This window comes from Mesocricetus auratus, unplaced genomic scaffold, assembly GCF_017639785.1.
Source record: "Mesocricetus auratus isolate SY011 unplaced genomic scaffold, BCM_Maur_2.0 Super-Scaffold_100025, whole genome shotgun sequence".
In the NCBI taxonomy this organism is placed as follows: domain Eukaryota; kingdom Metazoa; phylum Chordata; class Mammalia; order Rodentia; family Cricetidae; genus Mesocricetus; species Mesocricetus auratus.
In genome coordinates this window covers 14,650,212-14,676,720 of record NW_024429206.1, presented here as the reverse complement: position 1 = coordinate 14,676,720, position 26,509 = coordinate 14,650,212, and the positions used below count along the sequence as shown (strand labels likewise).

Genomic DNA, 26,509 nt, shown 5'->3' with positions numbered 1-26,509 from the left:
CACAATAAAATTAAGTGGCTTGAGCACAAATGTCGTCTGCGGCAAAGCTAGAGTTCCTGTTATCTCTTTTTGACGAGGAGCAAACGCACCACAATGCGTCATAAACCAAGTATCCGGCTCTGATTCTTCAGCTTCGGACGCCTAACAAGGACAACCCATATTGTTTTAACTCATTCGGAATCGTTTCGAAAAGGATCAATCCCAGTGTGCAATGCAAACAATCCGTCCAGTCGCTTAGAAACCACATATCCCAGGATGCCACGCTCCAAAACTCTGTTGGAAGGAGGCTTGAGGGAGGCCATGGCATTCTGGGAGTTGTAGTCTTGTGCAGGTCCCGCCCCTAGAGCGGCTTTGGAGGCCTGCGTGTGGAGAAAAGCCTCTAGGGAGAGCGGTGTCGCCCTACAACCTTCGCCCCCTGCCCTCGAATCTTTCCCACAACCCAAAATGGCCGCTGGTGTGGATTTTGGCGACCTAGAGCTATTCGAAGCGTTTGACCCTCAAGAGGAGTCGACCCCGAAGCCGGTTCACACCCGCTTCAAGGACGACGACGAAGACGAGGACGACGACGACGATGAGAATGGGGTGGGGGACGCGGAGCTACAGGAGCAGCTTCGGCACTGTGAGGAAACCATCCAAAAACTCCGCGCCGAGAATATCCTTCCGGCTCGTTGGCCCTGTCACCTGGGACTTGGGTCTCTGCGTGCGGGCTCTGGCACAGCGGAAATTCCAAGAGGACCAGCATTCTAAGTCATTTCTCCCGCGGCTCGGCGGGCGGCCCGGCGGGCAGGCGGTCTCGGGCGGGCTGCACTTAGCTGCTGCGCGGCCTGCGCGCAAGCCCTTCCGTGTGAGGCTCCTTCTGCGCAGACCACCCTGGCTGCTCCTTTGGGTAACTTCAGAACCGTAGCTGTTATTTTGCAAACGGTTCCCGACCTCTCTCTGAGGTCTCCGTGTTTTCTTTCTGTGCACAGGTGGAGACAGTCGTGGTGTAGTTTTATGTTTGGAGATGCGGGGGTGTTAGCCTTGTAGTGGGATCCTTGCGGAGGGGCAGAAGCTCGAGTGAGACTTTGCATGCAAAGAGAAAAGGTTAATTGGCCTGATAGTTTTACTTTTCGAGGTCTTCCGCTTTGAGCTAGCTTGCATTGCCGCTAGCGGGGAAAAAAACGCGCCAAATTTCACTTTGACTTTATTAGCATGATTCCAGGTTCTGGGTTTGCTAGTATGTTAACTTTCATTTTTAACTTCATTGAATTTGCATGCACAGGTAGTTTTGGTTCAGGTAACTCTCCTTTTAAAACTGATAATGAATCTTGAGAGTGGTTGATAGGTTAGTTTTTGAAGTTAAAGTCTGATTTTTTTATATACTATTTTCTATGACACTTTATTATGAATATTTATAAAATAATAGAGTTGAGAGGATTGTGCATTTCATATCCATAGATGCAGTCCCATATTTTTGTTAACACTTTTATCATTTATCATGATGCTTTGAAATGAAAATGTTTCCTAATTGACTGCTTCAACTTTTTCCAGAACACCATTGTCTGACATTAGACTGTTTCTGAACTTCAGAGTCATGTCTTTGGAATAGATGTTCAAAGAGCCGAAAACTGTAATGTTACGGTCCAGTTGTCCTGTCCCCCAGCAAAACACGTGCTCAATGTGTCTCCCCCCCAAAATACTTGCACGTCCTTCCTTTACATTTCTAACAGTTGGATAACAAAAGTAAGAGCTGTAGTGGTTGAATTTTATGGCCTACATACTTGTGTTTTTCAATGATTGTTGATATTCCTTAACCAGTGATAACATCAAGAACTTAAAAGAAAATTGAACATTCTGACAAGACCCAGGTATGAGACCTTGAAGTTACACCTGAGATGCCCCTTGCTGTTCATCTTGTTAATCACAGCATCTTTGTAAAGAGGTTGTGGGACTTTGTTGTTGTCATTCATTCAGAATACTATATTGTTGACTTATGGTATAAAGGAATTCTGGCAAGTGGGTTAAACATTTAAATGAATTTAATGTGTCATTTTTCTGATCTAGAAAATTTTGCCTGACTGTTCAGAAAAGCAAGTTAAACCTAGCTGTTCATATTTAACACACTTCTGGGAAGATGAAATAAGTCTACAGTTACTTTAGATAATGATTTCTTTACAGCTTATTACATTATTATTATTATTATTATTATTAGTTGGCTTTGTTTTCTGAGCAGGAGTCAGTTTCTTGAGACAGGGTTTCATCTTGTAGCCCCAACTATACTGGAATTCACTGTGTAGCTTAGACTGGCCTTAAACTTATCGGTCCTTGTTCCTCGGCCTGGAAAGTGCTGGAATTACAGATGCAAGCAACCACACTAGCATTACTTATACAATTGAAACATTTTTTTGAATACAGCCAGGCGGTGGTGGCGCACATCTTTAATCTCAGCACTCAGGAGGCAGAGGCAGGTGGATCTCTGTGAGTTTGAGACCAGCCTGGTCCACAAAGTGAGTTCCAGGACATCTAGGGCTACACAGAGAAACCCTGTCTTGGAAAACTTTTTGAAAAAATTATAAATACAGACAGTGCAAAGAATAGCATTTTTTGTTGTTGACAGTCTCATTGTTGCCTAAGCTGCCTTACCTCACAGTGAGGCTAAGGGTGACCTTGAACTGCCGATCCTCCTGCCTCCCCTTCTTGCTGGGAATATACCCTGGTACCACCAAGTTTGACAAAGCCTAGCATGTTAGGAGAAGAATAGGTAATGCGCTTTTGAGAAAGTACAGCATGTAGGCATGTATTCAGACATGGTCATAACAAATATACTAAGTGCTGGCATCTCTATGAATTTAACAAGTTAATTTTTATTTTATTCTTGAGTCAGGGTCTCACTTTGTGGCCTTGGCTGGCTTGGAACTCACTTTATATATATATATACCAGCCTGGTTTCTAACCCAGCTGCTGCTTTTTCCTGAGTGCTGGCATTAAAAACATGTGGCACCACTCGCAGCCTAAAGTACTGATTTATGTGGAATGGTTGGTTCTTCCTCGTTTTCTCCTTCATTTCTCCATCCCTTCCTTTTTTTCTTTCAGCAGAGTCTGTGTATGTAGCCCAGGCAGTTCTCAAACTCATGGCATGCCTCCTGCCTTAACTTCCCAAGTGCTGACATTATAGATAGGAGTTGTGTCCCATTGAAGAATTTTCAGGCTTTGGAACTGGGATGTTTGTTGCTCTGTGCTTTTTGTTGTTTGTTCATGTACTGGCTTGGATGTGACTAAATTTTCAGGTAGGGTCTCATGTAGCCTAAGCTATCCCAGGACTCATTGTGTAGCTGTGCTGATCTTGAACTGTTTATCCTTCTGTCTCTCTCTTCTTCTAAGTCTTGGTATTACAGGCATGCATGCTAGGCAAGCTGTCTATCAGCTGTGCCACTTTGTCAGCTGAGGTCATTTGTGATAGTAGGTTCTCATTCATTAGGTCAGGCTTACCTAGAATTCACACTGGCTCATATTGGCCTTAAACTGGGAGCAGTGCTGCCTACAATTCCTGAGTTTTGTGAATCTTGGATTGTAGTAGTTAAAGCAGTGTGCTTTGCCTCCAGGAGTCTATAATAAAATAAAATGAAAATTCACTTGCTTATGAAGTGTTTGTTTTCTTTTATACTTCCAAACCAAATTCATGTGGAAATGTTTGGAAGTATATTCTTATAACTTGCTTGCTTGTCCTCTTCCCTGATGCCCTGATTTGTAAGGAAAGTAGTCTCTCAAAAAAAACTTCATTAAAAACTAAAAGATGAACCTATGGTTCTTCGAGGGTGTGTGTGTGTGTGTGTGTGTGTGTGTGTGTGTGTGTGTAACTTTTTTTTTTCCTTTTTTTACTGTTGAGATAATTTCTGGGCCAGGTGTGGTAGTACAGGCTGTTAATGATCACTCAGGAAGCAGAAGCAGTAAGTTTCCTGTGCTCTTAAAGCCAAGCCTGATGCACACAATTAATTTCAGGGCTATATAATGAGACCCTATTTCAAAGAAAGACAGTCAGACGGACTTTCTAGGGCTTGAGGCGATAGCTGAATGGTAAAAGTGTTTGCTATAAGCCAGGCATTGGTGGCATACGCCTTTAATCCCAGCACTTGGGAGGCAGAGGCAGGTGGATCTCTGTGAATTCGAGGCCAGCCTGGTCTCGAGATCGAGTTCCAGGACAGACTCCAAAACAATATAGAGAAACCCTGTCTCGGAAAAACAAACGAACAAAAAAGAGTTAGAAAGGTTAGCTGTGTGGTAGTATGTACCTGTGGTCCCAGGACTGGGGTGGCTGAAGTAGAAGCATCCCAAACATGAGGCAAGTAAGGGTGACTGAGGAGACCTTGTCTCAGCAAAAAATAATTGTGATCACAAAGCTCATGTGCTTATAAGTGCTATGTATGTACTTTGATGTCTTCTAAGAATATGTTTAACTTCTGTTTTAGTGGCATACTGGTGAGCAATACCAAGATAGATGGACCCTTATTACAAATTCTGTTTATGAACAATGCTATATCAAAGTAAGTAGTTTTTCTCTTTCCTCATATGTGTTTATGAAGCTGGATTCTGTAAATGTTTGCATTTTTGTTTATATCTTTGTTCTTTTTTATTACAGTTTATTGTGTGCTTGTGTGTGTATGGATACACGTGTCATGTTGGGGGTGTTGTAATTTAAAAACCGTGTGAGAGAAAAGGTGCCATGGGACAGAGCTAACGTGGAAGGTTTTTTATTTGGGAAAAGGCATCTGGAAATGGGAGCAGCAGAAGAGGAAGGGGGGCCCAGGGCCCTTTTAAAAGGGAGCACAGTGAATGTGCACAGGTGGTGCTCTTAGTGACTGCAGCTGAGGGTGTGTCCTGTCAGAACCCTAAGGGTAGGCCAGTACAGTTGCCTGAATACTAACAGCAGGTATGTGGTGGTCAAAGGACAACTTGTAGGAGTCAGTTCTTTTCTTCCCCATGTGGGTCCAGGGCCTTGAACTCAGGTAGTCAGGCTTGGCTGCAGACACCTTTACCTGCTAAGCCATCTTGAGGGGCTCATCTTTATTATTTAATTGCTTCAGGGTTAAAGTATAAACAATCATGGTTTTGAGTAAAAGTATGAGAGTCATGGACCTGAATTTGAGTCTGGACTCCTACATCTGTGAGCAGCTCTTGGTATCTATTAGTTTTCTCACTGGAAAACTGTATGCTAAAATAAATACCTTTCAGGTCCCTAAATGGAATCTGTGAGAGCCCAGGAAGTACCATCTCATAAAAATGCCACCACCACTATAATAACAAGGTTAGCTGTTCCACTCTACCATGTAGATAACAGTTTTCCACATTGGCTGTCTTTGAAGCCTACCCACATGGTTATTTTTGTTCAGTAGCAAAACTTAACTACTGCAAGTCTTCTGGCATGCTTGAGTGCAGGGCTCAGTGTACTCCCCCTGTGGCTTACCCCTCCTGAGTCACTATTGTTGTCTTATGCACTGGCTATGGCAAGAAGATAAAGGAGTAGGGTCCAGGCCCATCACCTGCTTTTGCCTTAGTCCAGGAGTGGAACCCAAAATATTGGGAGCTAGGAGTAGCTTGTGAGTGTGGCAGCAGTAGGAAGTAAGATGCTAGGCCAGCCTGGGCTTGGGTACTGTGGTCCCTAGATGAGAAAGGTGTTAACCTATTCTAGCTCTTAATGGTCTAACTTCAATACCATCCATTATTCCGCATGCAGAATCTTAGCTGCTAGAGCTAGAAAAGATATGGAATGTCAGGTCTGTCTGAGGTCCCTGACTGCCTTGTTCCAGCATAGCAAAACCTGGGCTTCCTTGACACCTGAAGGGATCACTCCAGAATATTTGATCAGTGTAGTTCTTTTTTTTTTTTTTTTTTTTTTGGTTTTTTTGGTTTTTTGAGACAGGGTTTCTCTGTGGCTTTGGAGTCCTAGAACTCGCTCTGTAGACCAGGCTGGCCTCGAACTCACAGAGATCCGCCTGCCTCTGCCTCCCGAGTGCTGGGATTAAAGGTGTGTGCACATCACAGCCCGGCTGGTTATGCCTTTTGTAGTTTTCATGTGAAATGGGTGCTTTCTTAAATGAGTATTGAAGGAAGATAAGGAAAGTATTGACCACATTGGATGTCCCTGTGTTACAGAAATATGAGGAGAAAGGAACCTTTTCATTATGTAACTCTCTTGGTGGATTTTGTTTTCTGGGACAGTGACTTCTCTTTGTAGCCCTGACTGGCCTGAGATTTGCAGCTGTCCTCCCACCTCTGCCTACTTGCCAAATGCGGGGACTGCAGGCATACACCACCATACCAGGTTTTTCTCTTGGGTTTGGAGCCATTCGCATATAATATCTATTAAAGATTAAGTATCTGAAATTTATAATTCTCCCAACTGTTTGAGGTTCTGTGCCGGACACCTATGGATGATCAGAATTGATCGAACTGTTAATGCTGCAACAAACAATACATAGTTTCTTTTTTTTTTTTTTTTTTTTTTGGTTTTTCAAGATTTTCAAGACGGGGTTTCTCTATCCTGGAACTCACTCTGTAGACCAGGCTGCCTCTGCCTTCCAAGTGCTGGGATTAAATGCATGCTCCACCAATGCCTGGCCAATACATAGAGTTTCTAAGAAATAGCATTCTGAGTTACAAAGCCCCTAATGTAACAACCATGAAAAACAAAGTAAAATTGAGCCTTCTTAAACTACTGCAGAGGACTTCATTCTTCTAATGCTTCATTCTGTCCAAGTTCTAACCATCTGTCCATCTTACCCTCCTACAGGCAATACCATCAAGAAATAGAGGAGTTTGTATCAAATTTAGTAAAACGATTTGAGGAACAGCAAAAAAATGATGTGGAAAGAACGTCCTTCAGCCTTTTACCCCAGGTATTTTAAACTTGTGGCTCGATGCTAAGTGGTTATGCTTTTGCTGACAACTGCTGTTACACTAGAACTTTCCTCAAATCAAAACCAAAATGGTGAAGATTATGTACTGATTTTGTATCCTGTTGGTGACTTCTTGCTACAAAGTGACCAACCTTGCCTCCCAGCTGTCCTTTGGATGCCTCCCTCACCTCCAGCTGGCTTGCCTTTGCCTTTGCTCAGAATAATGTATGGCTATGCACAAAATTAAAGGTGTCCTTCCCATTTCCCAACTTGGGCAAGTGGTTTGGGCAGGAACCTGATTGAAGGACAGGTTTATTTATCTGAGATTTTTGGTTTGGTTTGGTTTGGGTTTTTTGTTTTGTTTTGTTTTGTTTGCTTTTGTTGTTTTTCGAGACAGGGTTTCTCTGTAGCTTTGGAAGCTGTCCTGGAACTCGCTCTTTAGACCAGGCTGGCCTCGAACTCATAGAGATCCGCCCGCCTCTGCCTCCCGAGTGCTGGAATTAAAGGTGTGCGCCACCAATGCCCGGCCTTTATCTGAGATTTTTAAAAGATGGGCCAAGGAGGTATCTCATTGGGTCAGAGTGCTTGCTGTGCAAGTGTGAGAACCTGAGTTTGAATTGGCGATACCCACTTCTTGTGTGTAGCCAGCATTTGAAGTGCAAAGACAGTCAGATCCCAAGAGCTCACTGGCCAGCAAGCCTGGCCAGATGACAAGTTTCCAATTTGGTGAGAGATCCTGTGCCAAGGAGATAAGGTAGAGAGTTAGAGGACTGGTCTGTGCTGTGTCTTGCTGTGGTTCCTGCATGAGTGTGCACAGACAGGCACACCCACTAACTCTCGAGTACATAAATACCTTGACATGGTGTCTTATTTATATATATTTATACTGTCTATAACTCCAGTTCCGGGGATCCCACACTCTCACACAAGCATACATGCAAGCAAAACACCACTAAATAATCAGAAACAAAGGTGTTCCTCGGCCTCTTGTAATGCTTCTTGTTTGGTCTTAGCCATCAAGTGTTACCTTGGAAGAGGACCATAAAGTGGAAGGATCGTGTGCCATTAAAAACAACAAGGAAGCTTTCAGTGTAAGTTCAGCAGACCCTTCATTTTGGATTCTGCAGATGCGGACTTCTGTGTTTTATCAGTTGGGTGGCTTAATAATAGGTGACAGTCATGTGCAGTATTGTAGTTGTCATCCTCTGACTATCATCTGCTCTTTAGTGATTGTTGCACTCCATTGGGATGACACGGTATACTTTACTTGGAAGAGTTTGTGTTGGTCCTGACCAGCCTCTCATGTTTATCTTGAAAATATTGACTAAAGTAGAAAGCAGACTTGTAAATTTACATGCAGATGAAGCTGAGAGAAGTAGCAGATACAATGTGGCATATTTGTAGTTTAAAATGTTAATTGTGGGTAAAAGCAAAGGCTTAAGAAGAACTGTATTTAGGTCTTCAGCACTTTTGCAGAATTCATTGATATCAAACCATTTTTGTAGCGTGCTCTCAAAGGATCGCTGGTTTTCATGCTTATGCTCCTTGATAATTGTATCCTGATTTTAAAGACATGGGGCTGTGGAGATGATGAGTAGCTGCAAGCCTCGTGAAAAGACTTGAAAGGAATGTTGCGTCTCAGCAAATTCAATAGTAGTTGTTATATATCATGCTTCATAGCATCCCTGGCAGAACAGGATTAGTGATAGAATTGAGTATAAGAGGTACATTTCCACGGTCATTGGTGGCGCACCCCTTTAATCCCAGCACTCGGGAAGCAGAGGCAGGCAGATCTCTGTGAGTTCGAGACCAGCCTGATCTACAAGAGCTAGTTCCAAAACAGCCTCCAAAGCCACAAAGAAACACTGTCTCTAAAGGAAAAAAAAGGTACATTTCAGCTCAGTGTTAGAGAACTAACAGAATGTGGCTTTGGTGGCTCACACTTGTAATCCTAGCACCCAAGAGTTAAAGGCAGAATGGAAAAGGAAAAAGGTTCGCCTGGGCATGTAGCTTAGTAGCAGAGTACTTACCTAGTGTGTGAGTCACTGGGTGGTATTGTTGTTGTTGTTGTTATTATTATTTTCCTGGAGAGGTTTTTGAGGCAGACTTTCTCTGTGTAGCCCTGACTGTCTGTGGACTAGGCTGGCCTTGAACTCACAGAGATCACCTGCCTATGCCTCCCTAGTGCTGGGATTAAAGGCTTGTCAACCACTACTACCTGGTCCTATCAAGAATATTTTTACGTTTTCTATTTCTTGTTTTTTGTTTGTTTGTTTTTTAATTTTTAGATTAAATGTGTTCGTATGTATGCATGTATGTGCTGTGGTATGTGTATGGGAGTCTGAGGACTGTTTTCTGGAGTTGGTTCTTATCCTTCCACCCTATGTGTCCTGAATAGGGTACTCCAGTTGTCAGGCTTGGTATTTGAGCCATCTCACCAGCACAAATTGCTTGTTTTGTGAGACAAGGACTCACTCTGTAGTCCAGGCTATCCTCAAACTCAGCACTTCTCCCTTGGCCTTTGAAGTGTTAAATTTACAGGTATGAGCCACATTTAGCTTAAAGAAGGATTTCTGAGTTCAGCTAGGTAGCTTTCCTTTTTCTTTCAACTCAGAGGCAATGGGATTAAAGTAATGCTTGTCTAGAATAAGAGTTTTGTAGTTGTCGCTTTAGTTCTTTAGACAGTTCTGATAGCTGCTCTGCCAGGAGCAAAGAGGTTTCAGAGACAGCAATGAAAAAGAAGGTCTAGGCCAGCTCTGGTCTTATGAGTAGTTGAGTGGGAGAATGTTAAATTCCTAACAAAAGTAAGGTTGGGGTGTAAGCTAGTAGTTACCCTTGCCTAGCGTGAAGCTCTGGGTTTAATTCCCCAGTAGTATATAGTGGGTACATGTGGAGTGGGAGGCAGGGTGGTGGAGAGAGATTGGTTCATGGGCAGCTTAGTGAAATTCTAGCTCAAAATAAGTAAAGAAATGGCTGGGGCTGCAGTTCAGTGGTGAAGCATGCACTTGCTTGCCTACCATGTAGGAGGCCCTAAATCCAGTGGGGGATGGCAGGGAGAGGAGTGATACAATGGGTGGTTTGTATAGTGAGTTATTGGTGGCTACTGTGTGGCCCAAGATCTGGATGAATTGAAGGAGAATTTGAAGCTGTGTTCTGAGTGAAGAGGGCTCAGCAAATAGGAAAGGGCAGTAGATACCAGTAGCCAGTATTCAAATTGGTTTCTGTGCATCAGGTACTGGTATGTCACTTGGGAGCTGGTTACGGATGATACTCACGGAGATAATATTCTTGCCATTTTATTTTAAAACAATCACATGGAAAGCTAAGACTCACGAATAGACAGGTGACAGAACCAAATGATCTACATCCTTACATTACTTTATAGGCCATAATGGAGACTTCAGATTATAGTCTGAGAAACCATTTAAGGATCATAAGTGAAAATGTGATGTGCTACATCTTAATTGAAATTACCAGGTTCTTTTGGAAAGTAGTTGATCCCTGGTATGCATAGGTCTACAGCCAGTTAGAAAGCTGCTGTGTTAACCTCAGGCATGAGAAAGCATAACTGAGTCAGCGTGTTAGTTATGGTGATGCACGGCTAAAATCTGGGTATACTTGGCAGTAAAACCAATCAAATATGTTCATGAGTTAGATGTAGAATAAGAGAGCTCCTGAGAGAATAGTCAGAAGAACTCAGGCCTTGCCCAAGGGAAGTTTGAGGTATAGAGGAGGAGTAGTTTTGGAGGGGGCTGGGAATTACTGCCTTTTTTGTTTTGTTTTTGTTTTTAAGACAGTCTTGCTGTGTGTCCCAAGCTGGCCTTGAACTGTGGTCCTCCTGTCTCAGCCTCCCACGTGCTGGGATTGCAGGCAGGTGTCACCCTACCTGGCTTCCAGTGCCATTTATATAGGTCAGTTTGAGATACCTTACATGTCTAGAAAGAGGTGTCATGTTGGCATTTGAATATCCAGAACTGGAGCTAAGGGATCAGAATTTAGTTGGGGGCAGGGGGAGGCCCTGCGGCGGTCAGCATAGAAATTATTTCTTATACGCTACACCTGGGTGAATTGCCTGGGAAGTGAGAGTGGAAAACCAGCAGTATGGGGAGATGAGAGGGACCTGGGGCAAAAATAGGTTTCATCTCATCTAAGCAAAATAGAACTGAGAGTGGCGTCTTGAAAGCCTTTCAAGGATGGAAGGTGTTTGTGGAAGGAAGTAAGGAAGAATCAGCTGTGTCATTACTTGCCAATAGATTGAGAGATGAAGATTGACAGTTGCCCAAAGGACTAAGCTGCAGAGAAGTCCTTAGCTCCTTTGTCAAGCTAGTGTTATAGGAATGCAGCATTCCTGGTAGTGTCATTTAAGAACAGGACAGAGGAGCATGCTCTAGATAAAACCTAAATACAACACATGAACCTTAATATATCCTGACTTGGAGGCAAAAAAATATATAAAAAGCTTTGGAGATAGAGAAACTCAAATGTAGAGTTGTTCTTAATTCATACTGAAGCATTTAAGGGTAAGTGTTACTCTGTCTACAACTGACTTAAATGGTTAAGCAGAGAGAGAGAGTGAGAGAGAGAGAGAGTGTGTGTGTGTGTGTGTGTGTATACACATGAAAAGAGTCATGCACAGAAAAGTTTCAGACTTATTCAGTCTAAGTATAGATTGCATGAATATTTATTGCACTGTGTTTTCAACCTGTCTTTAAAAAATGACTGCAATAACTCAGTAAGAGACAAAGTAAATGGGAACCAAGGAACTAGAAACAATAAATAAAATACAGCCTGTGAGGGTCTTGCTGAAAACACACGAGGTACTGGAGGGACCAGTGAGAGTCCAGCTTTGGTTGAAACAGAACCGTCTGTAGTACTGACTGTACCAGTGGAAGCCTGGGTGTGGCTTTATTTGCACACCAGGGTCCAGCTCCCCTTTAGGACTTTATTCTTGTAGCTTCTCAAGCTAACTGTTAATGGGGAATCTTAGACTTTCATTATCATAGACTTACATTATTTAATGTCTTTTTTTTCTGCTTAAATAGCGATATTTTTTGACTTGTTTTCTGCAGGTTGTAGGAAGTGTCCTGTATTTTACTAATTTTTGCCTTGATAAATTGGGGCAACCGCTACTAAATGAAAACCCTCAGCTTACGGAAGGATGGGAAATACCCAAGTATCCTACATAGTGAATGAAGATCTTTATGCATCTTGCCACTAAGTTCACCTTTAAAAAAAGAAAAAAAGCTTACCCAATTTTGCAGACTATGATAACTGTTCCTTAATAAAATTCACTAAAGGTACCAGCAAGTCTTCAGCCACATTGTTTCTCTAGAAGGGCAAGAAATGCAAGTAAAGGCAAAAAGGTTTGTTTGGGGTGTTGTTATGTTTTATTCTTTGTTTTCCAATACCAGAACCATAAACTCTTTATCAACTCTTAAAAGTTAATATTCTTTATCTCTGACTTAATATAAATTACACATTGAGCTAGAATCCTGGTATCAGAAGATATGTGTTAAATGTTTAAATTGAACATCCGTTTCTTGGAATTCAGGCCCAGTGCCTGGGAGGGTGGAAAGAAGTCATTATTACTGTCAGTATGGTTACCATCTTTAGAACCATCTGCCTTCTTCCCATGTTACCTGAAGGAAACTGATGCTCTGTGTGCTTTGGTTCCTCTGTTGTTAACCACTGACAAAAGTTGAGAGGTAACGTGCTGATCTGGAGCAGGCTTGTTTGGGGTGAAAGACTACATATTGCTGCTTATGTAACTGAGCAGAAGACACATTGCTGTGCACAACAGTTGCAGATACAGTGCAACTTGCCTTCTGCTTTCTCTGGCACTCCAATGGCATCTAGAATGTATTGATTTGTTTCTGTTGTCACTTACATCATGAAAATCTTTGGATTTCTGTTTTGTTTTGTGTTCTGACCTAATAGGCCAAAGCCTCACTGTTTCAATTGTGGGTCTGAAGAGCATCAGATGAAGGAGTGCCCAATGGTAAATCTCTCCCATAAGCAGAGTGTCTTTGAACAAGAGCTGGTGGATGTTTTGTGCATGTGTGGCTCTGGGTAATGTGCATGAACTTCCTGTGCTACACTCATTGGTACTTTAAATCTTTGCAGATTTCATGCTTATATTTAAGACATTGAAATTTTTTTTTGGTTTTTTTTTTTTTTTTTTTTTGGGTTTTTTTTTCGAGACAGGGTTTCCCTGTGGCTTTGGAGGCTGTCCTGGAACTCGCTCGATAGACCAGGCTGGTCTCGAACTCACAGTGATCCGCCTGCCTCTGCCTCCCGAGTGCTGGGATTAAAGGCGTGCGCCACCAACGCCCGGCTGACATTGAATTTTTTAAAGAGAATAACAGTACTCTTTTTGAGGTGAATGAAGTATGAATTCATTTTTAGACAGTTTGTTTTAAAAAGTTAATTTTAGGTTCAGATAACACTAAAATAAAAACACTTAAATTAGCCGGGCGGTGGTGGCGCACACCTTTAATCCCAGCACTCAGGAGGCAGAGGCAGGCGGATCTCTGTGAGTTCGAGGCCAGGCTGGACCGACAGCCTCAAACAATACAGAGAAACCCTGTCTCGCAAAACCAAAAAAGAAAATCACTTAAATTGGCTGTTCTTACTTGATTTTCAAAAATGCTTGATTTTCAAAAATGTCTGCCCGCTTTTGTGCATATACTCTACATTAAAACTAGCGCAATCTATGCTTTATATGTTAAAAAGTGAGTATTATCAATAAATTTCTGATATATTTCTAAATCACTTGATATCATCTTTTCAAACATGATTATGATTTAGCCTCGGAATGCTGCTCGAATAAGTGAAAAGAGAAAAGAGTATATGGATGCCTGTGGTGAGACAAACACTCAGAGTTTTCAGCAGCGATACCATGCAGAAGAAGTAGAAGAGAGATTTGGACGATTCAAGCCAGGAGTTATTAGGTACTACTGTGATTTTACCATGGAGTGCTATTTTTTATTTTCTTAGTATTTAGAACATTCTCTGTCTCTTCTGGGTATTATAAGAATGTAAGTGTGAACCAGGCAATGGTGGCACACACCTTTAATCCCAGCGCTTGGGAGGCAGAGCTAGGGAAATCTCTTGAGTTTGAGGCCACTCTGATCTACAGAGTGAGTTCCAGGACAGCCAGGGCGACACACATAGAAACCATGTCTTGAAAAACAAAACAAAGATTGTAAGCATGCTATAGCAAGTCCATACAGAATGTGTCCTTTCAAAGCCATTATCAAAGACTTACTATGTGCTTGGCAGATACCATACTTCATGCTATGAATTAAGGGGCAGAAGTGTTTTAGGCAGGCATGGTGGCTCATGCCTGTGATCCCAGGACAATTGCCATGATTTCTAAGTGAACCTGAACTACAGAGTAAGAGCCCCATCTTAAGTAAAATATGGGCTTGGAAGTTAAGAGCACTGGCTGTTCTTCCAGAGGACCCAGGTTGGGCACCAAGCACACACATGTTGCATAGGCATACATATAGGCACAAATGCTTATACACATAAAAAATGATAATAATAATAATAATAATACTTTCAAAGAAGAAAGATGCCAAAATAGTGTTTTCATAGAAATATGAATTCATCATCTTCCTCCCCTTTATTTTTTCTTAGCGAGGAACTTCAGGATGCACTGGGTGTGACGGACAAGAGTCTTCCTCCTTTCATCTACCGAATGCGCCAGCTGGGCTACCCTCCAGGCTGGCTCAAGGAGGCCGAACTGGAGAATTCAGGGCTTGCACTCTATGATGGAAATGGTATAGTATGTTAGGATCCATAAGTCAGTTTATGGGTCCCTCCACCTCCCCCCTTTTTTTTTTTAAGATTTATTTATTTACTACATATACAATGTTCTGCCTACAGGCCAGAAGAGGGCACAGATTGAATTGTAGATGGTTGTCATCTTAAAAGGAAGGAACTAAAGCTTCATTGAGCATATAGAATTATCAGGTGGTTTAGCTGGATGTGATGGTGCACACTTGTTATCCCAGCACTTAGGAGGCTAAGGCAGGAGGATTGATAGTTTGAGGCTAGCCTGTCTGAGCTGCTTGACAAGACTCTGACTTAGAAAGAAAGAGAGAGAGAGAGAGAGGAGGGAGGGAGGGAGGGAGGGAGGGAGGGAGGAAGGAAGGAAGGAGGGAGGGAGGGAGGGAAGGAAGGAAGGAAGGAAGGAAGGAAGGAAGGAAGGAAGGAAGGAAGGAAGGAAGGAAGGAAGGAGGGAGGGAGGGAGGGAAGGAAGGAAGGAAGGAAGGAAGGAAGGAAGGGAAAAGAAAGACCAGGCGTGGTGGCACATGCCTTTAATCCCATCACTAGGGAGGTGGGTTTCTGTGAGTTCCAGGACAGCCAGAGCTGTTAACACAGAGAAACCCTGTCTTGAGAAACAAAAAAGAAGATGAAAAGAAAAAGTAGTATGAGGTGGGGGCCAGGGAGATGGCTCAGTGGGTAAAGGTGCTCGCTATGCAAGCTTGGCATCCAGGAAGAAACGAACTGTCTTACAGAGTTGTCCTTTGACCTCCACATGTGTGCTGTAGCACACCCACACACCCGCATCACGCACACACACAGTCATTTTCCATTAAACTGGGCAGTGGTGGCACACACCTGTAAACCCAGCACTCCGAAGACAGAGGCAGGTGGATCTCTGTGAGTTCGAAGACAGCCTGGTCTATAAGAGTTAGTTCTAGGACAGACTTCCAAGCTACAGAAAACCCTGTCTCAAAAAATTAAAAAGAAAGGTGGGAGGTATGTAGGTATATGTAGGTAGGTAGGTAGAAATAATGGTGCACTCCTTTGATCGCAGCACTCGTGAGGCAGAGGCAGGCAAGATCTCTGTGTGTTGGAGGCCACACTAGTCTACACAAAGAAACCCTGTCTTGAAAAAGAAGGAATATCAGATTGTTACTTTGGCTTGGTCTGTGTTCACTGAAGCCAGAGGGGAAACCTAGAGGTAGTCCTGAGAAACTTTTACTTTCTTGGTGTTGGTAACTTACACCAATCAAGACAAGAAGACACATGGCACTACTACAGTGGTGTGGGAGGGGAGACAAGAGAATTGACTGGGTGTAGCTCCTTGACGAAAATAACATGAGAGACCCTGCCTTAAAAGTAAAGGGCTCAGAGAGATGGCACAGTGGGAACAGGAACTTGCTGCCATGCCTGATGACCTGAGTTTGATCCTCAGAATGCACACGGGTGAAGAGAGATTTCCACTAATTTCCACACACCAGCCATGACACAGACGTCCTAAGAATTTTGTTTTGTTTTGTTTTTTAGAAGCAGGATCTGTTTTTTGTTTTGTTTTGTTTTGTTTTTGGGTTTTCAAAACAGAGTTTCTCTGTGTAGCCCTGGCTGTCCTGGAACTCACTCCATAGACTGGGGTGGCCTCCAACTCACCTGTTTCTGCCTTCTAAGTGCTGGGATTAAAAGTATGAGCCACCACTGCCTGGCTAAATCTTTTCCGTTTTTTGAGACAGAATCTGTATCCCAGGCTGGATTGGAACTTGCTGTGAATTAAGACTGGCCTTGAACTCCTGCCTCGGACTCCTAAATGTTGCAATCATAGGTTGCCATGCTCAGGGCCGATTTAAAATTTGTGATGGTTCAGGAAAATGATAGACATTCCTACACTAATTCTGATATAGTATCTCAGCACTTTGCTTGTGTTGTTTGATGTGAGGGGGAATATGTTTAGTGTCTAGCCTTGCTAATATTCTCTCTGGTCTCTAATAGATGATGCTGATGGAGAAACAGAAACTGGAGAAATACAGAATAAAAATGTCACTTATGATCTCTCAAAATTGGTAAACTATCCAGGTTTTAATATCTCTACTCCCAGAGGTATTCCAGATGTAAGTATACATTTTAAATTTTTTCTTCTAGATAGTTATATTAAAGATTTTTCAAAATTCTAATATATGTAGCAGTTTGTTACTTAATAAGTGAGTAAATTTCGGGCCAGGCGTTGGTGGTGCACAACTTTAATCCCAGCACTCGGGAGGCAGAGGCAGGCGTATCTCTGTGAGTTCAAGGCCATCCTGGTCTACAGAGTGAGTTCCAGGACAGGCTTCAAAAACAATGCAGAGAAGCCCTGTCTCGAAAAATCAAAAAAAAAAAAAAAAGTAGTAGTAGTAGCAGCAAGACATGATGATGCACATGTAATCATAGCACCTGAGAAGTGGAGGCAAAAATGAAGTGAGTTTTACTGACATGTTTTAACGTTTCATTTGTTAGATAGGTATCATGTTGCAGGCTGACCTTAGTTAGTCTTGCCTCCACTCCCAGAAGCTAGGGTTACAGGTGCACATACATCCTGCTCTGACGTAGGTTCTGGGGAGCCAAACTCAGGCTATCAGGCTGTGCTGCAACTCTTTATGCACTGAGTCTCCCAGATCCTATATGGAGCTGTTTTTGTTTTTTTGAGGTCTGGTTTCTCTGTGCAACATTTCTGACCAATCTGGAATTTACTTTGTATGCCAGGCTGGCCTTGAATTCACAGATATCCTCCTGCCTTGGCCTCCCAGTTCTAGGATTAAAAGTGTTTGCCACCACCTCCTGGCCTATATGGAGCTTTTTTTTGTTTGTTTGTTTTGATTTTAAGATTTATTTATTATGCATAGTGTTCTGCCTGCATGTACACCTGCAGACCAGAAGAAGGCACCAGATTTCATTATAGATGGCTGTTAACCACCATGTGCTGGGAACTGAACCAGGGCCTCTGGAAGAGCAGCCAGTGCTCTTAAGTGCTGAGCCATCTCTCCAGCCCCTATATGGAGCTTTTTTGCTTATACTTTTCAGTACTAGAAATTACACCCAGAACCTCTTATGTACTAGTACCACACTTACATTGAGCTACATCCCAACCTTGGTTTCTCTTATTAATTAGAATATTAGGTGTAAAACTATGTCTCAAAGTTACTACATTTTCTGACACTATCCTAAGCAAAGGAGCAAAAGTCCATTGTTAGGCCCTTTAATCATAACCCTGCACCAAGTTTGACTGGAGTCTGAGTCTTAGAATAGGACTTCTGCAGTGTAGTGTTATACTGTGGCATGCCTTTAATCCCACTTTGACAGGTAGAGGAAGGTGAATCTGTGAGACAGGGTTTCTCTGTGTAGCCCCAACTCTCCTGGAACTCACTCTATAGATTAGACTGGCCTGGCCTCGCACACAGAGAGATCCATCTGCCTCTGCCTCTGCCTCTGCCTCCTGAGTGCGGATTAAAGGTATGCACCGCCGCCACCTGGCTTCTTTGAGATATTTTATTATGACTCAATGATGTTGCTTCTTCCTCTTCCATGTCTTGGGATCCAATATTGTGCCATGTAGTCTAGTTTTACAGTTTTTATTGTCATTTTCTAGTTTGCATACAAAGTAATGGGTTTCATTGTGACATTTCTGTTTTAGGGCTTTTGGGGGTGGTGTTGAGGTGGGGGTCTCACTGTAACCCAGAAAAACCTTGAAGTCACTGTGTGTCCCAATCTGGCCTAGGATTTGCAGTGACCCTTAGCCCCTTCCTCTTGTGCTAGGAGCAAAATCTCAAGAAGGTGATGTTTTCCAAATCCATTTATCCTGTTTTTCCACATTAGGAATGGAGAATGTTTGGTTCCATACCAATGCAGGCGTGTCAACAGAAGGATGTGTTTGCCAGTTACCTTACTTCTAATACCCAGTCGGTAAATAGATTTGTGTGTGCATGTGTATGATGCTGGAAATTGAACGTAGGACCTCAGATGTGCTAGGCAAACACTCTACCTCTGAACTATATTCCTAGCCTCAGTACATAGTTTTTCAGGGCGTAGTTGGTAAACGATTGTGGCCATGAGGTTTTATGGCTCTTTAGTATCTTACTGATACCCGGTTAATCAAGTGGCTGTTGAATAAGAGCCCATTCAGCAATTGCTTGGGTCCAGACTGGTTTAGATATGGGGTAGAGGTTCTCTGTCTCCCCTGTGTAACTTGTATTCCTATTGGTTACTCTGTTAGCCGAGCATGAAGTCTGGCAGCAAGCGGTCTTCATCTCAGTCCAGCCCTAATAGTCCAAAGAAGCAGAGGAAGGAAGGCAGCTCAGCAGCCTCCCCCGCTGACATGGAGCTTGACTCAGGTAAGTTTCTGTGGATTTGATTTCCTAAAAAGGCAAGGTCAGTCTGTATGTTCCTGGGTCTGTAAGGAGGACAAAGCTTCACCATCCTTAACCTTAGCTATCAGAGCATTGCCATTGTCGCTGTTATAACCTGAATTGGAGGCCACACTTGCTGTAAGAGACATAGGGACCAGTTAATCGAGTCCCTGAATTTGGCAAGGTCAGCACCTATAGTGCCACATCTAGTCTGCCACTATGATGTACATCACTCCTGAACAAGCATCAAAAGGGCGTACACACCTCCAGCAGCTCCAGCTTCAAGAGTTGAGCGACTGGGCATTTACCTTTGTAGGCATATTGGTCCTTATAAGTAAGTTATCTCCCAGAGACTGTGTGCCCCTGAGAACTCAAATCCTTCCCTCTGACACACCCCTTTGTCCTTTTGTCATTTCATTCCTCTATGCCTTCCCATGGAACCTGTGCTTAACCAGGATTGCGATGACTCTGACAGGAAAATCCAGTTTTCCCCTTTAGGAGCGCTTCTGACCCAGCCCCAACCACTGCCCCTTTGTGGTTGCCTGATTTGTGGTTAATTAGATAAGCTCTGGGGCTATTCTGGACCCAAGGCTAAAAATTGTTTTCGACTCCAAAGTAGGCCTGTCTAGTTTTGTCCTACATAGCAAAGACAGGTGTTCTGAAATGAGGTAAAATGTCAACATTACAAGAAAATGCATTAAAAAAAAATAGCCCAGCGGTAGAACTGGGAGGGAGTGTGCATACTTAGCATATGTGAGGCGCTGGTTTTAAATGCCAACACTGAAGGAAAAACCTTTGAGGTACAGATAGTGTATGTACTTTATTCCAAACTTGAATGTGAACTCTCCCCATTTTCAAATTCCCAAGGAGGCTGGGTGGCGGTGGTGCACTCCTTTCATCCCAGCACTCAGGAGGCGGAAGCAGGCAGATATCTGTGAGTTCGAGACCAGCCTGGTCTACAAGAGCTAGTTCCAGGACAGCCTCCAAAGCCACAGGGAAACCCTGTCTCGAAAAATCAAAAAAATATTTTCCCGGCCTGGAGAGATGGCTCAGTGGCTAAGAGCACTGGCTGCTCTTCCAGAGGTCCTGAGTTCAATTCCCAGCAACCACATGGTGGCTTACAACCATCTGTAATGAGATCTGGTGCCCTCTTCTGGCCTGTGGACATACATGTAGAGAGAATACTGTATACATAATTAATAAATAAGTAAATAAAATAAAAAAAATTCCCATTGATAACTTAAAGATTATGAACTAAATTCTCTTAAAGTTCAAAGGAATTGAAGTCCAAAATTAATTACTTTTAAAAAATTCGTAATCTGTTAGGCTTGGTGTCCTGTATTCCTTGTACTTGGGAAACGGGCAGGAAGATTGTGGGTTCAACTCTAGCCTGGGCTACATTGCAAGATCCTGTCCCCAAAAGACAAACCAATTAAGCTGCCTGTAAATGAAGCTCTTCTGTCCTGCCCACCAGTCCTGAAACCACTTATAAAATAATCACTCAAAGGCTATAGTTGTTTGATGAATCAGGCTTATTTCTCTGTGGCTTTGGAGGCTGTCCTGGAACTCGCTTGGTAGTTCAGGCTGGTCTCGAACTCACAGAGATCCACCTGCCTCTGCCTCCCAAGTGCTGGGATTAAAGGCGTGCGCCACCAACGCCCGGCTCTGGCTAGCTCTTAAATTAACCCATTTCTACTAATTTGTGTATCGCCGCGTGACCGTGGCTTACTGTACTGCTCTGGCATCTTTACTCCTCTGGCAGCAGCCTTCTTTCTCCCTGTATCTCTGCTTGGATTTCCTGCCTAGCTATCAACCAAATAAAAGCAGCACATATTCACAGCATACAGAAGTGCATCCCACATCAGCTGCATCATCGTTTTTTATTGTATCATCTCAGCACAGGGTCCTGAGGTTTCAAACTGGGCTTCTAGCTTTTGCAGCCTTACTTCAGTTTCCAGTCTCAACCGCCCCTCCTTTTTTTTTTTTTTTTTTTTTTCTTTAAATTTTGGGGTTGGTTGTTTTGGAGATAGGAGCTCATATAGCCCAGACTAGCTTCAAACTTATCATGTAGCTAGCCTAAGCTGATCTTAAAGTTCCCCCCATCCTTCCATGTTAGCCTTCCAAATCCTGGGATCACAGGAATGATCCACCATGCCTGGCTCTCTGGTATAATTTCTTTTAAACAAGATAGACTTAATAGGGAACAAAACACTAACAGCCTTTTCTAAAGATTCATGAAAGTTTGAAACAAGCTGGATGTGATGATAGACTCTATAATCCTAGCATTTAAGAAACGTAGACAAGTGCTGGAGAGATGATTGGCTTGCTCTTCCAGAGGTCCTGAGTTCAATTCCCAGCAACCACGTGGTGGCTCACAGCCATCTGTAATGAGATTTGGTGCCCTCTTCTGGCCCTAGATATACATGCAGACAAAACACTATATTCAAAATAAAAATAAATCTTTTTTTTTTAAAGATTTATTTATTTATTTATTTATTACATATACAGTATTCTGCCTACACACCAGAAGAAAGCACCAGATTGAGTTGTAGATGGTTGTAAGCCACCATGTGGTTGCTGAGAATTGAACTCAGGACCTCTGAAAGAGCAGTCAGTGCTCTTAACCTCTGAGCCATCTCTCCAGCCCCATAAAAATAAATCTTAAAAAAAGAGAGGTCCTCCTGTGAGTTCGAGACCAGCCTGGTCTACAGAGTGAGTTCCAGGACAGCCTCCAAAACAATACAGAGAAACCCTGTCTTGAAAAACCAAAAAAAAAAGAGAGAGAGGCAGAGGTCCTCACAAGGTCAGGGCCTGGTCTACAGAGCAAGTTCTAGGTCAGCCAGAGCTGTATAATAAGATCCTACCTTTTTTGTTTTTCAAGATAGGGCTTTTCTGTGTAGCTTTGGAGGCTGCCCTGGAACTCGCTCTGTAGACCAGGGTGGCCTTGAACTCACAGAGATCCAACTGCTTCTGCCTCCCTCCTGAGTCCTAGGACTAAAGGCATGTGCCACCACTGCCTAGACTTTTTGTTTTGTTGGTTTTTGGTTAGTTTGTTTTTTGTTTTTATGGAGAGCCAGTGCTAAAACAAAAATGGGGCTGCTGGTGAGATGTCTCAGTGGGTAAAGACTCCTGCTGCCAAGCCTAAAGACTTGAGTTTGTTCCTGGGATCCATATGATGGAAGGAAAGAACCTATTTTGACCTCCACAGGTATGCTGTGGGATACAAACAAACATACAGACACATATTTTTATTTTATGTATGAGTGTTTTGCTTTCATGCATGTCTGGGCTAGAAAAGGTTGTCAGATACCCAGGAATTGGAGTTACAGGTTGTTGGGAGCCACCGTGTGGCGCTGGAAATTGATCCTGGCTCTTCTGGAAGAGCACCCTGTTCTCTTAGCCATCTCTCCAGCCCCATGATTTTTTTTTTCCTCCCCCAAGACAGGGTTTCTCTGTGTAGCTTTGAATCCTGCCCTGCAACTCACTCTGTAGACCAAGCTGGCCTCAAACTCACAGAGATCCCTCTGCCTCTGCCTCCTAAGTGCTGGACTAAAGGCGTGCGCCACCACTGTTGGCTTGAATTGTTTTGTTTTGGGGGACAGAATTTCTCTGTGTAGCTTTGAAGCCTGCCCTGGAACTCACTCTGTAGACCAGGCTACTGGCTTGAATTTTTAAAAGGGGGTGAAACTAGTAAAGGAGATCATCTTAGCATGTACAAAAGGTTATGTGGTAGAAACCGTCCTGCCCAACCACAGAATAGGAAAATGACTGCAGACACTGAAGCCACATCCTGACCAGCCCAGAAGCCTTTCTGGGTATTTTCTGGAGTCCAGTAGGTCTGTTTTTATCCTCTCACCCAGCACTTAGGTTACCTGCCCACTGACTCTGAATGACCAAGTAGTGATCATGCAGTGACTGATGCTCAAGGCCAAGTATTAGAGCTCCTTAGTGGAAAACTGAACAGGGCAAGCTCTCCTATCATTAACCCCCTGGGGGTGGAGAGAAGATTAAGTTAAAAACTTTAGTTTTGGGAGAGCCAAATGGCTCAGTAGGTAAAGGAACTTGCCACCAAGCCTAGTGACCTGAGTCAATTCCTCAGGAATGTGGTGGAGAGAGAGAATTCCTGGGGGGCTAGAGAGATGGCTGAGAGGTTAAGAGCACTGACAGCTCTTCCAGGGGTCCTGAGTTCAATAAATCTTTAAAAAAAAAAAAAAAGAGTAAGTAAATAAATAAAATAAACAGGGTCCAGTGTAGCCCATGACCTTGCTCTCCGTCCTCTTTACAAATGTTAGGATTATAGGCATACACCACCATGCTTGACTCTTGTATGGAAACTGTGTGTGTGTCTGTGTCTGTGTGTGAGACAGACAGATGGAGTGGAAGGTCTCCCTGTGTAGCCCAAACTGGTTTCAAATTCAGGGATAATCCTGCCTGCCTCACCCTGCCAAGTACTAGTGTTAGAGGCATATGCTACCATACCAATGGACATAAATCTTTTCAGGGTGAGGTGAATTTCAAGACAGGGTTTCTCTGTGTAGCCCTAGCTATCCTGGAACTCACTTTGTATATCAGGCTGGCCTCAAACTTGCATAGATCCATCCGCCTACCTTTGTCTCCCGGGTCCTGGGACTACAGGCACGTGCCACCATTCCAGGCAAATCTTTTGTTTGTTTGTTTGTTTGTTTTTCAAGACAGGGTTTGTCTGTATTGTTTTGGAGGCTGCCCTGGAACTCGCTCTGTAGACCAGGCTGGCCTTGAACTCACAGAGATCCGCCTGCCTCTGCCTCCCAAGTGCTGAGATTAAAGGTGTGCACCACCAACGCCGGACTGGGCAAATCTTATATTTGTTTTAATGATTTATTTATTTTTATCTTATGTGCATTGGTGTTTTGACTGTATGTATTTCTGTTTAAGGATGTCAGATTTTGGAGTTACAGACATTTGTTAGCTGCCATGTGGGTTCTGGGAATTCCCAGCTCTTCTGGAAAAGCAATTTATTCACCACTAAGTCCTGGCTGGCTGAGTGCTGGCATTTATGGCATGTACCACGATGTCTAACCCGTTTCTGCCTTCACAAAGACAGTTATTTCATGTCATTCTATCTCTAGGGACCCCCACGTTTAAACAGTGGTTTGGTTTGGTTTGGAATGCTGTGAGTCCTTCTAAAGCATCTTTCCCTTTTCAGATGTGGAGCCTCCACCTGGTTCTCAGAGCAGCAAAGCTTTTCAGTTTCAGCCACCCTTGCCTCCTGGCACACCTCCTCCGCTGCCGCAGGGAACACCTCCACCTGTCTTCACTCCTCCACTCCCTAAGGGCACCCCACCGCTGACTCCCAGTGACTCACCCCAGCCCAGACCCACAGCTGCAGCCATGGATGAGGACGCCCTGACTCTGGAGGAGCTTGAAGAGCAGCAGAGACAGATCTGGGCAGCTCTCCAGCAGGCCGAGGGAGGCAACAGTGACTCTGATGTTCCCGTGGACACACCTTTAACTGGGAATTCAGTCGCCTCCTCCCCTTGTCCAAATGAATTTGACCTCTCTGTCCCAGAAGGAAAGACCCTGGAAAAGCCAGTGCTGTCTGAGCCCCAGGGGCCAACCACTTCTGTAGAGACAGCTGCACCTGAGCCTCCCTCTAGCACAGCAGCTGGGGCAGCAGTGCTCTGTCAGAAAGAAGAGGAAGACACTGAAGATGCTCTTGTTGACAATGACAGTGTGTCGGACTGTGACATGAGGAATGGAGGCAGCCAGAAACTCCTTCATCTGGACACCCGGCCTTCAACAGCCTCAAAAATCCACAGCCCGGTACCCGACATGAGCAAGTTTGCCACTGGAATAACACCCTTTGAATTTGAGAACATGGCTGAATCCACTGGAATGTACCTCAGAATAAGAAGCCTGTTAAAGAATTCACCCCGGAATCAGCAGAAAAACAAAAAGGCTTCCGAGTGAGCTCCTGCCTCACTGTTGGCTGCATGATCTGTGGCTCTATGCTGTTGTAGCAGACTGAGATGGCGGGTGAAATCACTTCCCGTTTGTCCTTCCCACCTTTTAGAATCTGCCCAGGGTTTAATTGTGATCTCAACTCAAGCCTGTTTCACAAAATGAAAGACTGGGCATGTGAGTTTGCTGTTTTATTCTCACTGAAACAACCAAGGGGTGTGTACATGAGCTGGTTCAGAGATGGTTGGTTCTGGTTATACTATTTTTGGATCGTGAGTATCTGTCAAGAGTAATGGTTTTTGTTTTTTGTTTTTAATGTCTTTTGTAAATTGTTTTCCCTTTCTACATTTTGCTATTATCCTGTATATATAAGCTTAATATATCACTTTTTAAAAGAAACTCTAACAATTTTAAATTCACATTTCAATTCCAACAACCAAATGAGAAAAATCAGGGATGAGCAGCTTTGTCCTGCTTAGGGTATTTTTGTAAGATTTTCATGCATGAATTTTAATAACACTTTTACTTTTTGTAATTTAATTACTCAAATCCAATAAAGGTGTGCTCACCTTTGTGTACAGAGGTTTAATAAATTAGTTTTCTTATACATGAACCAAGATTTTGGGTAGATCCGCCTGCCTCTGCCTTCCGAGTTAAATTTTTCTTTTAAACCTGGACAAAATAATGTGGTTGCAAAGAAACTGCTTGTTTGGCTGCTGTAAGTGGATCCCAGCCTTATATATAATAATATAGAGACAAAATTGTTTAATTATTCTGGGGAGAAGGTGGAGGTCTGTAGGGGTGAGCCCAAAATACTGTCCACGCCCAAAAGGGTACTTAGAACAGGTAAGATATTTAAGGAAAGAAAAAGTAAAAGCACTCTCTCCTGGAAGCTAGCCGCATTCCCAGAGCCTCTACCCCTGTTTGTCTTGTAAATATATTTCATAAATATATTAGACCTCCTTTTCAGATAGCGTTATCTCCATCTTCAGAAATCAGTTAGGCTTTACAAGATAATATTGTGCATTCAAACCCTAGGGTAACAATAGTTAGACAGACAAACTGCGTGTGACTGTCCGCAGTGCAAGCTGGAGTCGGGTCTGGTTCTCCGAGGGTGCTGTTAGTCTCTGCTTGGCCAAGCTCAGGAACACTCAGAGATCGTGACTCACCACTCACGTAGTGTTCCCCTGCTCCCAGGCCAACCAAGGAGGGGAAAGGGAATCATTCTGGATGTAGCCTACATTTCTGAGAACTTGAATAGTCAAACTTACTGGTTTGTAAACAGTAAAGGGAAGGTTGGTCGCAAGCAAGGGCAAATGAAGCCATGTGGGAATGAAATGTTAAGGACGAGCTTTTTTTGTCATCCAAGTTCTAAGTGAATTCTTCAGGGGTGTACTTGGCATTGTGACACAGGAGAGCTTCAGCCTTTCCAGCAGTCCTGCACAAGGAAGGAGGTCAGGGAGACAGAGAAGATAAGGGGTCTTGTCAACATTAGATGTGGTTTTCCGCTCTTTTTTTCCTATCTTGCTGTATAGCCTAGGAGACTGACCTTAT

At 43.4% G+C, this 26,509-nt stretch overlaps 1 protein-coding gene across 3 annotated transcripts; it reads left to right on the top strand.

The window, feature by feature from the left end:
• Positions 1-231: 231 nt before the first annotated feature.
• On the top strand, positions 232-25,533 carry Zcchc8 (zinc finger CCHC-type containing 8). Of its 3 annotated transcripts, XM_005080632.4 has the most exons (14): positions 232-652; positions 1,805-1,847; positions 4,446-4,520; positions 6,767-6,872; positions 7,886-7,963; positions 11,942-12,045; positions 12,170-12,235; positions 12,810-12,870; positions 13,680-13,822; positions 14,514-14,656; positions 16,629-16,747; positions 18,486-18,572; positions 18,883-19,000; positions 24,201-25,533. In XM_005080632.4, exons 1-14 carry the CDS (start codon positions 445-447, stop codon positions 24,962-24,964), a joined length of 2,115 nt encoding a protein of 704 aa, XP_005080689.1. In that variant the 5' UTR covers positions 232-444; the 3' UTR covers positions 24,965-25,533. The 3 variants fall into 3 exon arrangements, with proteins under 3 accessions (XP_005080689.1, XP_021088945.1, XP_040587202.1); XM_021233286.2 differs by lacking the exons at positions 232-652; positions 1,805-1,847 and adding an exon at positions 4,142-4,318; XM_040731268.1 differs by lacking the exons at positions 232-652; positions 1,805-1,847; positions 11,942-12,045; positions 12,170-12,235.
• Positions 25,534-26,509: the final 976 nt, after the last annotated feature.

Bases quoted from the DNA above. Each gene is read 5' to 3' on its own strand.
- Zcchc8 (XM_005080632.4), top strand. From the start codon at position 445: ATGGCCGCTGGTGTGGATTTTGGCGACCTAGAGCTATTCGAAGCGTTT. The intron at 653-1,804 runs ATATCCTTCCGG...ACCAGTGATAAC, and splicing joins CCAAAAACTCCGCGCCGAGA to ATCAAGAACTTAAAAGAAAA. The intron at 13,823-14,513 runs GTACTACTGTGA...ATTTTTTCTTAG, and splicing joins TTCAAGCCAGGAGTTATTAG to CGAGGAACTTCAGGATGCAC.